The following is a 17,393-nucleotide window of genomic DNA, read 5'->3' as shown; positions in this document are numbered from 1 at the left end:
TTTTTCTTTTTAAAATATATCTAAAAAGTATATCCTAGGTATTCATCTAGTGATACAAGTAAGTCCCAAATTAAAACACCCTTTATTAAAACCCATATGGATCAATTCAGTAATAAAGGAACTCTCATGGACATTTCAAGAATTTATATGAAACACACCAGCGGTCCACTTGGATGTCATTCCAAATGGCTGCCCAACTATGGCAAATAAGTACATTTAGTTTGATAGGTAGATCTACCATCTGTATTTATCGATTGGCTAAATAAGTCTTTTTTTAAAAAAATAAACTTAAAGTATTAACTTATAAATAAACAAATAATGGAAACAACTTAAGTATTCAATCAAACTGATTACGAAGGTAACATATGTACAATGAAATACTATTCAGCCATTCAGAAGATGAAATCCTTTTAACAATAAGGGTAGAACTAGAGATCTTCACTTACATGAAGATGGGCACAAAAAGATAATAAGTAGCACAGGATGACACTCGGTGAATCTTAAAACGTTTATCTTATGGAATTGGGAGTGGTTATCAAAAGCTGAATAAAATTGGGGATTCAGGAGATGAAAGAAGGATGAGGATGGGTTGATCAAGGATATAAAGTTACAAAGTTAATGCTGAATAATCTGAATACATAGCAGTAGTAAATTTACATGTTTCAAGAGCATTACTTAAATGTAGTAATACAATGTGTACGTGCATCAAAACTTGGCAGTAGCTGGGTTTGGTGGCAGGAAGGCAGTACTCCTCCACAGCACAGATCTGTACTTGAGAAATAACCCCAAAGAGAGCAAAGGACACCCTAGAACGTACAATGAAGAATCTAAGGGGGGTTGGAGAGGGGGAGCCTACACCAACTGCAAGGTTTAGTTGGTACTACAAAAGGAAGTCCCTGAAGGTGGGCAGCTCTGGATGACATTTGCCCACCACACCTGCTTGACAACAGGAGACATAGAACACATGCTTCGGTACCCTTCTCCAAGCTGAAAATAAGAGTTTATTTTTATCTTTCTAAAACGATTTGCTTTTTTTTTTTTTTTTTGGGGGGGGGGGGGGTTGTCCAGAGGCCACAGATACCCTGAAGCTGGAGTTATAGGGCGTTTTGAATAGCCTGACATAGGATCTGCTGAGGTCCCCTGCAAGAGCAGCAAATGTTCTTGGTTATTGAGTCATCTTCCCAGATAATATTTTTCTTTTTCTTTTTTTTTTTTTTTTTAAGTTTGCCCATCATGGTGCTTCCCTTTTTCTTTTTACTACATTTCAGTAGGTTTTTTTAGTACTTTTTTTTTCAAGGAGTGATTATTTATTTGTTCCTTTTAAAGACTTGTTTTTAACTGGACTCAATCTTAGAAGTAGAAGCTCTTCAGTGAAGGACAGATTACACCTCTAACCTGTTCCTGGCCTTTTTCTTTGGCTTCTTTCATTCTTAGTCAAAAGTTTAACATATTCTGCAGCCTCCTCATTTTTCTTAGTACATTGTTTCTTCAGAGCAGTACATCAGCACTTGTGTTGTAGGACACATGCAGTAATAAGAGAATAAATTTCAGGTGCTTTGGTCCTGGGCTTCTTACCTTCTTTGTTAAAGGACCTCCTGACAAAATATTGGCAGACATCATCTTTAGAGAGATTGAAGAACTTTTGGATCCTGCTAGCTCTTTTAGGCCCTAACCACCAAGGCACAATAGCATCTGTCAGTCCAGGAATATCATTCTCTCCCTCTCTCCCTCCCTCCTTCTCTCTCTCTCCCTCTCTCCCTCCCTCCCCCCCCTCCTCTTTCTCTCTCAATAAACAAGTTGAGAACACTCAGACTAGCATCCACAATGCATCCTCAAACAGACATGTACTTCCTCTCCAGTTTTCCTTAGTCTAAAACAAGAACACCCCTTACTCAACAGCTGGCACACTCTGCTGTGGGTCAAGACAACCTGCTTCATGAAAGGCCCTCATCTGTCATTCCCACCACTGATTCAGGCCACGGAACCCTTCCGCTCTTTACCCAGAGCATCAGCAGTTGCTCTGTGGCCATGTGTTTCTCACAGAATGCGTGAAGTTTGCATTCATCCTCCATTTGAATGAGTTTCTGACAGCCAATGGCAGGGAAGGATATTCAGCTTCATTCATCTTGATGCAGCCCACAGCCTAGGAGGCACCACAAAAAGAGAGCTGTTTCTTCTATTTTTGCCCCCATGTTTTATAGCAGTTATTCTGACCTTGTTTCACTGTGGTTCGGGGCTTGTTTTTCCTTTGCTTTTATGCTTTTTCTTCCTCTATGTAGACTTGGCTGTCCTGGGACTCACTGTTTGTAGACTAGGCTGGCCTCAAACTCAAGAGATCCAGATTAAAGGAGAGAGCAATCACAGCCCAGCTGTCTTTTGTTTTTGTTTGCTTGTTTTATGTTGTTGTTTGTTTTTTAATTCACCTCCTAGTTATATAAAATTGGTCACACATCTTTTCCCTCATTATTAGGAAATCTATTCTTGACTTTTCTCTGCTAGTTTTTAAAATAATCTCTTGTGCTTTTCCCCTTCACAACATTCTTCTCTATTTCTTATTCCTTTTATTTAACCATACTTTTTCTGTTTTCCTCCTTTCCTCCTCTTTTTATCTCATTCACTTTTTTCCTTTACCATAAATGATTTTTAATTCCATTGCATACTATACAATAGTTTTGTCACTTTTTTTCTTTTTATCATCATTGGTGACATATTAATGGGCTTTATTCAATTTTAAATATACTTTTATATACTGTATCATTTGATGTTAATACTCATAAAGCAGTTTGTTTTCTTCTCTAAGTGGTACTAAGGGTAGAGCCCTCAAGAGTAGGTTGCTCAACCAAGTGTGCTGGCACTTTCTTGTAATCCCAGCATTTGCAAGTAGAGGTAGGAGATGGCAAGTTCAAGTACAGCCTCCATTGCATATAGAGTCTAAGGCCAGCCTGGACTTTACGAGTCCCTTCGTCCCACCCACCCCCCAAAAAAAGACAAAACAAAACAAAAACAAACGAGGCTGTTCAGTAAGAAGAGATGCCAAACCAACAAACACATATATAAATACAACACAGGGAGGAAAGAAATACGAAAAAGGCAACACAAATCTTCCAAAAAGATCCAGACTCCTCACCTGCTGAACACAAAGGTACTGAAAGAGATGAAATGCCAGATGAAGATCTCAAAATCAACTAATATAAATGATCAATGACCTCAAGACATGCTGACAGAATTCCATCTGGGGGGGGAAGTACTCAACATAGAGGAAGAAGCCAGGAAAATGGACGAAGAAGTCAGCAGTAAGGAAGAAATACTCAATAAGGAAATGATGTGTAAACCAACTAGAAATGATGGTAATGACAAACTCAATCAAATAAAAGACACAGCACAAAGTATCACCAACAGACTTAGCCAAGCAGAATAAGAGAGAAGGTGGACAAGCCTGAGAAGTACTATATTCAAACACCAATAAAGAAATAAAAAAGAGCATGACGATGTTAAGCAACTCTTAGACATAAGATCAAGAGACAAACATAAGAAAATAGACCCAAGGACAGAAATCACATGAGTATCTTAAACTGATACAGAAAGTTTTAATTTTTAACAAAGAATCCCTTCATGATCTCTGAAGAGACTAGCAATAGAAGGAATATACTTCATTGAAATAAAGTTTATATATGATATGGTGGTTTGAATGAGAACGACCCCCAGACCCCTAGACTCATGTATTTGAATGCTCGGTTCCTAACTGAAGGAACTGTTTTCTGGAAAAGACTAGGAGGTGTGGCATTGTTAGAGGAGGTGTGTCACTGGAGAGGTGTGCTTAAAGATTTCAAAAGCCCATGAGAGGCCCAGTCTCTCTCTGCCTCCTGGATATGAAGGAAATGTGAGCTTTTAGCTACTTACTGCTCCAGGGCCATGCCTGCTACCATGCTCTCCACTATGATGGTCATGGACTCACCCCTTCAAACTGTAAACAAGTCCATTTTTTTTTTTTTTTTACATAAGTTGCCTTGGTCTTGGTGTCTCTTCAGAGCAATAAAAAAGTAACTAAGACATATTGCAAACCTCTAGCAAAGACACTAGAAAGAAATAAAAGGAACACAAACATGAAAGGAAGAAGTCAAATTATCCTTACCTGCAGATGACATGACCCAATACTGAAAAGACCATGAGACTACTGGAATACTATCAGATCTGATCAACACTTTCAGCAGAGTAATAGGATATAAAACCAACACATTAAAATCAGTAGCTTTTTTATATATGCTAATAATAAACTTGTTGACTAAGAAATCAGGGATAGGGAGTTGGGTCATGGGGATGACAATACTGACCCATTCACAGTAACTCCAAAAGAGCATAAATACCTAGGAACAAAACTAAGCAGGAATATATATAAAGGACATCCACAATGAGAATGAAGAGAACAAAGAAACAGATGACACTAACAGGTGGAAAGACCATCCATGTGTACAGTCTTGCAAAATAATCCTGTCAAAGTGGCTACATGGACAGTCAAGAACTTTCTGAAAATGACTCCAACACATGAGCAATAATGCGCACGAACTGACAAACAGGACTACATTAAATTTAAAAGCTTTTATACAGTATAGGAAACAAGTAGTGTGAATAAACAGCTTATGGAATGGGGTAGAAAATCTTAAGTACAACACCACACACACACATACACACACAAATCAGCCACTAAGTAAACGAGTTACTGAATTCAATTTTTAGAAAATTACAATCACTAGTAAATATTCAAAAAGGTGTTCAAAGTCCTCTGCTATCAGTTAAACCCAACTTTTGAAACTATATTAAGAGCCTGGAGTGGGTGGTGAACACCTTTAGTCCCAGCACTTGGGAGGCAGAGGAAGGCAGATCTACATGAGTTCAAGGCCAGCCTGATAAGTGAATTCCAGCACTACACAGAGAAATCGTGTCTCAGCAATACCACAGAGATATTCACACAACAGTGTTTACTGATCTACAATGCACAATAGCCAAGTACAGAAGTAACCCATATGATGAATGGATAAATAATTGATACTTACACACAATGGTATTTTATTCTATTATAACGAAGAATGAAACAATGACATTTTCAGGAATGTATGAAACTGAAGATCTTTACGTTATTCAAACCAATCCAGAGACAAATGTGGCATGTTTCCTCTCACGTAAAGAATCTCCCCACCCCCACCCCCTGTCTCTCTTATATATGAAGGACTGTGATTTGAGAGGGGCAAGAAGCATGTAGCTACAATACTGTCTTAGACATCCAGCTTACTTCTAGAGGCACATACACAATATCTCAGTAGCCAAAATACACAAGATTTTTTAAAAGTATTTACATTTTTTTTTTCCAGCAAGGACAGTTTACTTTGGCATTTAGAAAAAAATTAGACCTATGCCAGAATAATCATAACATGTGACTTTTATCTGGGCCTGTAAGGTTACTTGAACAATAACATTGGGTAGCTAACAACTAAGGCAACTTAACTTTGTTAAGAATATTAGAAGCCAGGCAGTGGTGGCGCACGCCTTTAATCCCAGCACTCGGGAGGCAGAGCCAGGCAGATCTCTGCGAATTCGAGGCCAGCCTGGTCTACAGAGCAAGATCCAAGACAGGCACCAAAACTACACAAAGAAACCCTGTCTCAAAAAAAAACCAAAACCAAAACAAAACATTAGAAGAGCCTGAGTAAATTTTCATTTTTCGGGGGGGTTGGGGGGAGGGGAGTTTATTGAAACAATCTAACTTCGTAGCCCAGATCAGCTTCAAATTCATGGCAATCCTCCTGCCTCAGCTTTTCAAGGGCTGGGATCTCAGGCATGAACCATCATACCCAGTTAAGTTTCATTTCAAAACAGAAATAAGGACTGGAAAGATGGTTCAGTGGTTAAAGAGCACTGGCTGCTATTGCAAAGGCCCCAGGCTCAGTTTCCAAACCCACATGTAGGTTAACAACCATCTGTAACTCCAGTTCCAGGGGAATCCAACTCCCTCTACTGGCCTTCGAGGATACTGAATTCAAGCAGTGCAGACATACATGCAGGCAAAACACCCAATCATATTAAATAATTTTTAAAAAGAAATCAGTCATCAAGCAAATGCCTCAAATGAGTATTATCTTAACAATTAAAAACTTCTTTGAAAAAAATCATAATGGGTAACTATTTTAACTCAATACCCTATCTAGCAGGAGTTGCAAATCCTTCAGGTTCTTGAGTAGACTCTCTTAGAAATGTAAATTTTTACTACTATTGTTAACTGTGGTGAGAATGAACACCATGTGTCACATAAGAACTGAGAAAAGTTTAAAACCTGTCTACACTTTTACTTTTATATTGCAGGCATTTGCCTGTAAATGTCAGAGAAAACCTTAAAATAAACCTATGTATGATAAATTTATCCATAAGCCACTGAAAAAAAAAAATCAGTCACACAATTTCCAAGAATCCTTCATAGTCATTTAAAAACATTAAGGTACAGGTGCAGCCTTTTAAAAGAAAGGAAAACTAGACAAGTGTTCTGTAACCCAAACTGGCTCATCAGCTCTAACAAGTTAGCTTTGTTCATGTTTATCTACATGTGAACACAGCTTTCAGGAGTTTGTTGGTTCTTCTCTTCGACCATTTGGATTACAGGGTTTGAATTCATCATCAGACTTGGGAGCATATGCTTTTCTACCTGAGCCACCATATGAAAGCTCAATATGAAAACTATACATGTATTTCAATAAAGGATTTAAAATCCAGACCAATGCATTTAAGACAGAGTATGCTTTAGCGTTAGACAAAATAGTAAAATAATATGTTCCTATAAATAATTCTACTATAAAAGGACACTATTAAATGCTTGGCCAGCACAATGGCAACCATCTTTAATGAAACCATACCCTCTGCTGTGATTCCTGCTGATGAGGATGACCCTCTGCACACAATGGAAAACTAGAAGGGGAAGGACCATTTTGAGCTACTGCTATTTTTCTAGTTTTCACTGAACAAAGTAACAGCACAGAAGGCTTCTTTAACTTCTTATGACCAGAAACTTCCTGAAGGGTCATGTCAAACTTAATGTGGTCATTTCATGAACAGCATTCTAAAACCTAACTACAATTATCCTCACATGCTTTTACAACTAGAAAGGCAGAAAAGTAACTGAAAAAGCTATGGATCACAGCTAACAAGAGATGCACAAAGATGAGATGATATTGGGCCTATATAATCTTTGATCACCTTACAACATTCAGGCATATCCAGCCTCTGACACTGCAGCACAATAGTAGTTATCGACAAAGCTAAGATTCCAATTACAGACAATTAAATTACAACAAAAGCACAGGCAGCTGAGATGGGTCAGCAGGTAACGTGGCTCACCACCCAAGCCTAACCACCTCAGCTCAAGCCCTGGAATCCATGTCACATGAAGAAAGAAAGAAATATGGCAGGATGCATGTGTAATCTAAGTACTCCTACGGGGGATGGGAAGCAGAGAGAGGAGAATCACTCGGTTCACAGTCCAGTGGTCCTGAAGTATGAAATGTGGCAGAAACAACAGACCCCACTCCACAACATGGAAAGAGAACTGACAGCCAAAAGTTCATCTACACACACACACACACACACACACACACACACACACACACTGTGGCATATGAGTGTACACACACTGCGATAAATCAGTGTGTACACATACACAAAAATTAAAAATAACTTTTAAAAAACCATAGTAAAATCTCAGTGCTTTAAGTAAGATTATGTTTTTGTGTTGTTTTAGTCAGTCTTTAATCACAAAGGCTTGCAGACCACAAGCTAAACATGTACATATCCATCTGATACCTTCTTGCAGCTAAAGAAAGACTTCTCAAGCCACAGTAGATCTCCTAAGTGTCCAGATAATAAATAAGGACCTGACCTTTTGGTCCTGCTTCTCAAAGAGAAATATATCAGCCAACCGTGAAGTAAATGGTTCTCTGAAATTTTTACTTTTGGTGGGAAGGGAAAAAAAAAGTTCTAAAACTACAAAATCTTGGCCTAAGCATTCAGTTCTTAAAAGCTCATTCACTCCATAACCACCTATAAAACTTTTTTATCTTTCTAAACCTGGAATATAATTTCACAATTAATTTTCCAAAGTAACTCCAAATTCAAACTTTGTGAAGACAAACAGCAGGAAGTTCCATCCTAGTGAGTAAACCCACTTAACTCACCTGCACACCCACAGTTTTAATTGGCAGCAAGAAAGCATTCAATGAATGCAAACTTGTAATTTGCATTAGCTTCTCCTGGTCCTCTTCTGTCGTGCAGGCTTTGACTCTTTGTAACAGTGTATGAGGCTGAGAAAACCAAACAGACATTTTTTTTCATGCTGTAAGAAATAAGGCCTTCATAGTCTTATGTACTTATACCAATTAGATTTTAACAGCATATCATGTAGTATGTGCTGTGTGCTACATACTACACTAGAAATTTCTGGGATAAGAAATATAAATTAAATTTACATACATTGAGATTTTTACTTTCCTATCACCCATTTTTTCCCATTTTATATTATTTTCCCCCTTTGTTCTCTTTTGAACTGGTGATTCTCCCAACTCATTTATTTCTCCTAGCTCATTTATTTCTCCTTTATGGGTTTGAAGTTAAATCCTTGATTTCTATTCATACAGTTCCCTTTAAGTATGAACATGGACACTGAAAAAGAATTGACCTTTCTGTCCTTTTGGCAATACAATTGTTTTTAATGCTTTATATTTTGTTAGGTTCTAAACAGTAATAAATATATTACTGTAGTTAACTATTTTATGAAGTCCATGTTTGTGTCCACTTTACTCATTTATAACTGTATTTGCTCACCAATCCCTCTTGCACATTGAAGATCTTCTATCTCACTGCTTTTCCTAAAGCCAGTGCCTTAGCAGTACTTCTCAACCACAGCTACACACCCCAGACTAACAATGTCAGAAATTCTAGAGATGGGCAAGTAGACACTTCAAAAGCTCCCTTAGGGCCAAATGTGGCACACACCTGGAGTCCTAGCACTTGGGAAAAAAAGGTAGAGGAACATGACTATGTCTTATAAAACAATTAGTATTTACACTTAGGCTTTCTTGTTCTCTGCTCCAAGAAAGGCTAAATAGTAGAGATGAGGAAGGACTGAATGCAGGTAACAGACACAAGTAATCAAAAAATACATGAAGTTAATTTGTATTTCATGGACTTCATTTTTTAAATAAAGCTTATTTTTAAAAAAGGAATAAAAAGAACAAATTTTCATCTCCTTCAGATTACTTCAGAACATTAGGAAAAAGCAATGCCTTCAATTTCTCAAGTCAAGGGCTATTGGTAGTGAATGCTCTCATCTAGAAATGACTTTATTTGCTCTAGTTTTTACGACAGCTTGGCCTGCACCATAGTCAACCCTCTAAGCACTGAGCACCTTGCTTTTGGTTTGCTTTCTGTTTTTATTTTCTCCCATACAATACATCCCAACCAAAGTTTCACCTCCCTCCACTTCTCCCAATCTCCCCACCACCTTCTCTTCTCCCCACGATCCACTCCTCCTCCATTTCCCTTAGAAAAGAGCAGGCCTCCCAGGGATATCAACTGAACAGAGCATAAGGTTACAGTATGACTAAGTACATATCAGGGCTGGGTTAAGTAGGAGGAAAAGGGTCCCAAGAGCTTTGAAGGACAGGGGATATGCAGTCTTCTTTGGTTAAATAGACAGCTCTTCCTAGTACTCTCCATGTCATGCTTTCTACACAGTCACTACAAGTAAGTATTGTTTTGAATTTTCAAAAACAAATTCATTTTAAAGCAAGAATATTAACAGCCATCTACTTTGTTCTTTGTATTGACTAGACATGTCAAGTCAATTATTACCTTCTTAACACTTGCAGAAAAATCAGCTACTATTTTCAAAATATTGTTGGTTTCAGGAAAATCTTTACAAATATAAGGTTCTTCAGCACATATTACTCTGATTGCCAGGCCAGGACCTACAGAACAACAATTTTGAGCATAAACTTTATAATTACAATTTTAATAGAAAATGGACACTAACTCTAAAACATAAAACCCTTTAAATAAACACAAGGTATTTAATTTTAATTGACTCCTAGCACTAAATTTCAAGTCTGAGAATGTAGTTCTTTAGTCGAGCCAATGTTTAGGATGTACAAGGACCTGGGCTTCAATCTCAAACTAAACCAAAAAAATACACACAAAGCATTTAATTTTAAGTGTTGGTATTAATTTCCTCATCCCAATTTCCTAACCTATATATTCTCACAAAAATTTTCACCAGGAAATATTTTCATTAACACTAATGTGCCAATTTACTGAAAATCTCTTTATTAAGGGAATTTTCCATCATATATAAATGTAAACAAAAATAATGAAGCACCTTAACTCATATACTATTTAAAATTTTTTTAAAAAGTGAAAATATTGCTTAATGTCAAGATATGAGCTACCACTTCTAGTTATCAATTATGCAAGCCATTAAATAAATGGATGGATGGATGGATGGATGGATGGATGGATGGATGGATGGATGGATGAGTGGCAGGGTGCAGAGACAGCTCAGCAGTTAAAAGTACTATTGCTCTTTAGAGGACTGGATTTCAATTCCTAACACCACACATACAGGGGCTCTGTCTGATGCCTCTTCTGACTTCTTTAGGCACCTGGCATGCCCATGGTGCACACACATACATGCAGGCAAAACACATAAAAAAAATAAATCTTACAAAAAAACTAAAAGAGTAAACAAAAGGCATGAACAAATTTTGTTGTTTTGCTACACAACATGGAAAAAAAAAGTCACTTGAGATGTCTATAAGCAAAATGTAAGCCATATTCCATTAGTTGCCCTCAGTCTCATTCCTAGTTTTAGAATAAACAACAAGATTAGTTTTTAAAGCAGCTAAAGTGTGTTTTCCAATGAAATTTCACCTGATTTAAAAAAAAGTATCACATAAGCCTACCTAAAATGATGACCAGAGGCACAGGGCCAACTTGCACCCACCATCTTCTGCCAGCATACACTTAGGGACTGAAGATCTTGAATTACTAGATTTTTCTATCAAGTGCTAATTATTTCTAACATTGTTTTATGAAGGCAATGTAGCAGTTAAGAGTAAAAACTCTAAAATGGTGTTTTCTGCCTAACTTTTGGAACCACCCTCAAACATAAGTTTTCTTAACCATAAAACAAGATTATTATTTTCGTGTGTGTGAGAGGATCAAATAAGACAGTATTTTAAGAACATTTAGTGGTGTGTGTCACATCACATGGTACTTCCAAAATGCTAGCCCTTATTTTTTGACAAGATCTTGCTACATGGACCTAACTAGCCTACAACTTGGTATGTAAACCAGGTTATCCTTCAATTCATAGAGATCTGCCTGTCTCTGCCTCCCAAGTCCTGGGATTGAAGGAATGTGCCCTCCATGCTGGGGTATTATTACTATGTTTTTAATTAGACCATTCTTCCATCACCTATTACAGAGAGTTAAAACAGGTTTACATCTTAAACCATCTCAAAATAAAACAGATCAAGAGTCATAATGCTACCTTTAAATATCACTATTTTTTCTAGTATAGCAAATAATTATTTAAAACTTTCTTGATGTCCATGAATTAGTTACACAGAACAAACACAGTGCAAAGAGTGCTTTACATATGAATGAAATACTTCTTCCATTCAACAAGATGCATAAGAAAACTTAAGAGAAAGGAGTTGGCAGTGTCTACATGAGGCTGAGGTAGGGAAACGCCTGAGTCCAGGCCATCCAAGAACCTGGGGGGTAAGGGGGAGGGGAATGCAATGCTTTTTAATAGAACATATTCTTTTTTAAGAGACTTTAAAAGGCAGGTGAGGAGGGGCACAAGTTTTAATTCTCTCTTCTTTCCATGGAATACATGACATATATACACACAGTATTTCCGGTATAAAAACCCTAATCTACAACTAAGAATTATATAGAAATGTTATTAAAATCTCTATGCTCCACCGCCTCATCTGACAGCAACGTTACATGCCAGACTCCCAGGAATCGTACAGTATCTAAACACAAACACAAAAGAGAACGAGTCATGTACTGGCATAAATACAGTAGGCACTTCAAAGAATTTGTTCCCTTCTGTCACGTCACATAGTCCCTAAAAAGACAAACGATTCAGTGGCCTGAACTAAATCCACAAGGTCTACAAATAAACAAAACCTAAGTGTATTTTTACCTGGAAAAGGATGCCTGGAGACCAATTCTTCTGGCAGGTCAAGCTCTCTGCCTAAAATCCTCACTTCATCTTTATGAAAATCTTTCAGAGGTTCTATTACTTTTCCCTACAAAGAGAAAAAGGGACCAATTAAAAGAGTAGACTTTATCATTTAAAATATTTTTTCCTATGAGGCTTAGAAGGAATTAGATGAGCATTTTAGCGGCATTCATACTCTTTGGTAAAACATTTTTAAATATAAGCCTTGAAAGTCTTATAGAGAAAAACAGATTTGAGGGCTGGAGAAATGGCTCACTGATGCAGACATACATGCAGACAAAATATCCAAACATGGAAAAAAGAAAATCTTAAAAAAACCAAAAATCTGGGAAAACCCACCAGCTCTCATCTATTTCTCATAGGACACAGAAGACAACTGAGAAAATTAATGCTAGTGTTTAATTTTTCAAATGAGCTGGGTATGGTGGTACACATCTTTAATCCTAACACTTGGGAAGCAGAGGCAGGCAAATCTCTATGAGTTCTAGGCCAGCCTGATCTACACAGAGAAAGCCTGCCAAAAAAACAAATCAAAAACAAGGGGAAAAAAAAGACTTTTCTAAATGGTATCAAAAAAATGATAGGAAGAAATATATATATATTTTATTTTATGTATACAGGTATGCTGTGGAATAATCCTTCTGTACACTCTGAATACATGTCACTATGACTGGTTTAATAAACAAGCCAACTGGCCAATAGCTGAACAGGATAAAGTTAGGTGGGAGAGCCAAACTGAGAAGGCTGGGATGAGGAAGGGCGGAGTCAGAGGAGTCGTGAAAGGGAGAACAAGTCACATAAATGAAACAGAGAAAAGCCATGAGTCTTGGGGCAGCACATAGATGAACAGAAATGGGTTAAATTGTAAGAGTTAGTAACAAGCCTGAGCTATTTTTGGCCAAGCATTTATAATTGATATTAAGTCTCCAAGTCAGTTATTTGGGAAGTGGCTGCTGGTTATTTGGGAGCAAGCGGTCAGGACAGGAAAAGTCCGCCAACGTAGGTATTTTGTCTGCATGTATGTACATGCATCGCTTGTATGTCCATCAGATCTCCTGGAACTAGAGTTATAGAGGATTGTGAACTGCCATGTGGGTGCTGGGAACTGAACTCCAGTCCTCTGGAAGCAGTCAAATGCTCTTAAGTGATGAGCCATTTCTCCAGCCCCAGGAAAAAATAATTCTCATATTAAATTAAAACTCAGTATATGAGCAAAGGATATGAACAGACATTTCTCTGAGATATACAAATGACCAATAGCACTTGAAAAGATTCTGTACATTATTATAGGGAAATGAAGAGCCAAACCACGATGAGCTTAAGTGTGGCAGTGCACATCCGCAAACGGTACTGGGAAGGCCGAGGTAAGGGGAGAGAGCACATTCAAAACCATGGAGATCCTTTCTCAAAGAACAAAAAAATAGCAGAGATCTTACATCTCAAGGATAACCAAAATCAGCAGCAACACAAAAATTAGGATAGCTATTAAATACAAAATAGCACGTTGTAACTGGAGTTTTCTCTCCGGGTCCCGCCAAGCCCCGGGAGTTCCTCAGCCCACTTATAAAATAAACATACAGACGCTTATATTATTTAAACTGCTTGGCCATTAGCTCAGGCCTATCATTGTCTAGCTCTTACTCTTATATTTAGCCCATGTCTACTAATCTATACTTTGCCACGTGGCTCGTGACTTACTGGTACCTTACATCTTCCTTGTCCTGGCGTCGGCTCTAGCAGTCTCCCCTTCTGCCTTCCTGTTCCCTCAATTCTCCTCTCTGTTAGTCCCGCCTATACTTCCTGTCTGGCTACTGGCCAATCAGTGTTTATTTATACAGAGCAATATCCACGGCAGCACATGGTGGTCAGAATATACAAAAACTGCAACTCCTGTGGTACTTTTGGTTAAAAAAGTAAAAAGGTGCAACTACTATGGAGAACATGGAGGGTCCACAAAAGAAAATTAAAAACAGAACCGCCAGTGCTAAGTATGTATATTGAAGAACTAAAAGTCAGCTCTTGAAGCATTAAATGTATACCTGTGTTCATAGCAAAACTCACAATATCCAAATGATGGATGTACCACAAATGCCCACTGATGAGTAATTAAATAAACAAAACATGGTATACACATGCAATGTTGTATTACTTAGCCTTTGAAAAGAAGGCAATCCCACCATACAGTACACAACATTAAACCTAAAGGACAGTAGGCAAAGTATGAAATAAGCTAGTAACGACAAGACAATCCTGAAGAGGAAGAAAGGGAAGACACTTTTGTACAATCCCACTGCATCAAGTACACAAGGCAGTCAAACAGAAACTTAAAGTGAAAGGGTGGTTATAAGGCAGTAGGGCAGGAACAAAAGGGAAGGCGTTTGGTGGGTAAGTTTCAGTTCTGCAAACACAGCAAGTTAGAGAGCTTCTACTATTCTATTCTAGATGATGGGATTTATCTTATGTTTTATACAACAATTTTTAAAAAGACCGATAAGTCTTGATAAGACATGGAAAATGAGAACTTTTAACTCTTTGCAGTGGGAATGTATAAATTCAGCATTTTGGACAACAGTCTGGCAGGAAATCAAAATGTTAAAGAGTCATTGTATGATTTAAGAATTATTTGTTTTTCAAACATCTATAATCCTGGATTTTAACTTGGTATGTAGCTGAAGATGACCATGCAAATCTGGATCCTCCTGCCTAGACTTCCTGAGTGATGGGTTCACAGGGTTGCACCGTCACACTGTGCTACTCTAGCAATTCTATACCCAGGTGTCCACTAGAAGAAAATGCATGTTTACAAGCATTTGTAACCAATATTCATAACATCATTTCTAACAGCCCAAAAGAGCAATGTCCACCAACTAAAAATGTGAACACATATACACAATGAAATATTATTTGGCTATAAAAAGGAATAAGTTAAATTACACCATAGATGAACCTTGAAAATATATTCTAAATTATGGCACTCAGGAGGTAGAGGCTAGAGGGTCACCAGTCAGCCTCAGCTATATAACAAGTTAGAGGCAGGAGATACATGAGACCATCTTTTTAAAAGCAAAGCAAAAGGCCAATCATAAAAGGCCACAAACAAGATGTCTAAAATGAGGAAAACTACAGAAGCAGAAATTAGTGGTCTGAAAAGCATAGTAGCCTTTAATCCCAGCATGTGAGAGGCAGAGGCAGGTAGATAGCTGAGCTTGAGGCCTGCCTGATCTACATAGCAAGTTCCAGGCCAGCCAGAGCTACATACAGACCATGTCTCAAAAAATGAAAACAAACAAACAAACAAAACAAAAAACCCTAGTGGACAGTGTGGTTGTCTAGAGTTGACAGGGAGACGGAGTGGGGTAGAGTCAGAATGAAGAATGACTGCTAATGAGCACAAGATACACTGGGTTCCTTCTGAGGGTAATAGAATTATTTTGTGGAGATGGTTAGTCAACTGTGCAGTACTGGGAAGAAGAAAGAAAGGATGGGGAAAGGAAAATGCCCTGTGTCTGTGTATGTACACACACACACACACACACACACACACACACACACAGAGAGACACACACATCCTGGAAAAGTTCTCACAGCCTTTACCTCTTCCCTCAACTTTCTGATAAGCTCCGTGTCATTGTGGTGGGTTTTGATGAGTTCAGCTTTGCCACTAGCAACAAGGGATGCACTTTCGATTAGATCAGGCCGTAAAGTGCCTTGGGCAAGGAAAACCTCCTCTGGCTTCAAACTCATTTCTCCAATTACTTCATTGGCAATCTGTTACCAACAAAAACAGAACAGTCTTCTAAGAAATCAATCTTTTTAACAAAATTAATGAAATTTGAGTCTTTGCAGTACCGAACAGAAAATTAAAATATCAAACCATGAAAAACAAATTTCTTAAAACATGTACATTGTATGATTCAAAAATATATGTGAACATTCTCTTCAGTACTCCCTGAATATGGTCACTGGTAAACCCAATAGAAGCACAGTGCTAGCAGAAAGGTCCATTCCTAAATATCTAAAACACCAGCTTAGCAACATGCACACTTTTTACATCAAAAGATGCAAATAGGACACAGACCTCACCCTGCCCCCACCCACTTTACGTTTATCTTAAAAAATAAAATTAGCCAATTTTGTTGATAAACAGTAAACATTGCACACATTAAAAGAAAGGTACCTTAGCCAGGTGTGGCAGCATGCCTTTAATCCCAGCAGAGGCAGGTGGATCTCTGAGTTTGAGGACAGTCTGGTATACAAAGCTAGTTCCAGGACAGACAAGGATACAGAGAAACCCCATCTCCAAAAAAGAAAGAAAGGAAGGAAGGAAAGAAGGAAGGAAGGAAGGAAGGAAGGAAGGAAGGAAGGAAGGAAGGAAGGAAGAAAAAGAAAGAAAGAAAGAAAGAAAGAAAGAAAGAAAGAAAGAAAGAAAGAAAGAAAGAAAGAAAGAAAGAAAGGAAGAAAGGAAGAAAGGAAGAAAGAAAGAAAGAAAGAAAGAAAGAAAGAAAGAAAGAAAGAAAGAAAGAAAGAAAGAAAAGTACCTTAACAAAAGTATCACCAATGATTTTTCTTTTCTCCTCAGGACTTGTAGTCATATTTAATGTTTTGCTAATTCTTTTTCGTGGGGTCCTGTCTTCATCTGAGATTGGTAGAGTAGTTGTTCCATTGTAGAAAGAATGAGCAGCATTTATCACTGGGAGAGATGTAAGAAGTATTTTAAACTATTATATTTCTTTACATCATAAATATGTCAAGGCATAGAAAGAAAACCAAGATGGACCCTTTGAGATCCCTTACATTGCCCATATGTTCAAAAACCAGCAATAAACCAGGCAAGAGTTCAGATTTGGGAATTCATTAAGAGAACTCGGTAGCATTTAGATATGAGACCACACCACTGCCAATGGTACTGGTTGCTCTCCCTCTATTCAATGTTCCATAGAACAAGTCAACACTTGTTATATATACATATACAGTACATATGGCCCTAACACAGTCAAATGCAGTGGCTCCTCCACAGAAAACCAAAGTCCTCACAGAACAGCACACTAACCAGCTTCTTTAAAAACTGCTACCTATACATTTACAATTACCTGGATATCTCTGT

At 37.8% G+C, this 17,393-nt stretch overlaps 1 protein-coding gene across 1 annotated transcript in view; it reads right to left on the bottom strand.

The window, feature by feature from the left end:
* The window catches only part of Gmps (guanine monophosphate synthase), a 67,203-nt gene that overhangs the window by 10,578 nt on the left and 39,232 nt on the right, over positions 1 to 17,393 (bottom strand). Inside the window, exons 8-12 of the mRNA XM_052730209.1 lie at positions 16,828 to 16,979; positions 15,884 to 16,057; positions 12,251 to 12,356; positions 9,889 to 10,004; positions 8,214 to 8,339 (exon numbers count right to left, since the gene is read on the bottom strand). Coding sequence (XP_052586169.1) covers positions 8,214 to 8,339; positions 9,889 to 10,004; positions 12,251 to 12,356; positions 15,884 to 16,057; positions 16,828 to 16,979 — 674 coding nt within the window. The remainder of the gene's footprint in view (positions 1 to 8,213; positions 8,340 to 9,888; positions 10,005 to 12,250; positions 12,357 to 15,883; positions 16,058 to 16,827; positions 16,980 to 17,393) is intronic.

Source organism: Peromyscus californicus, unplaced genomic scaffold (assembly GCF_007827085.1).
Source record: "Peromyscus californicus insignis strain IS unplaced genomic scaffold, ASM782708v3 Scaffold_9__1_contigs__length_137607984, whole genome shotgun sequence".
NCBI lineage: Eukaryota > Metazoa > Chordata > Mammalia > Rodentia > Cricetidae > Peromyscus > Peromyscus californicus.
The sequence above is the reverse complement of the archived record's forward strand: the minus strand, read 5'-3'. Positions and strand labels throughout refer to the sequence as shown.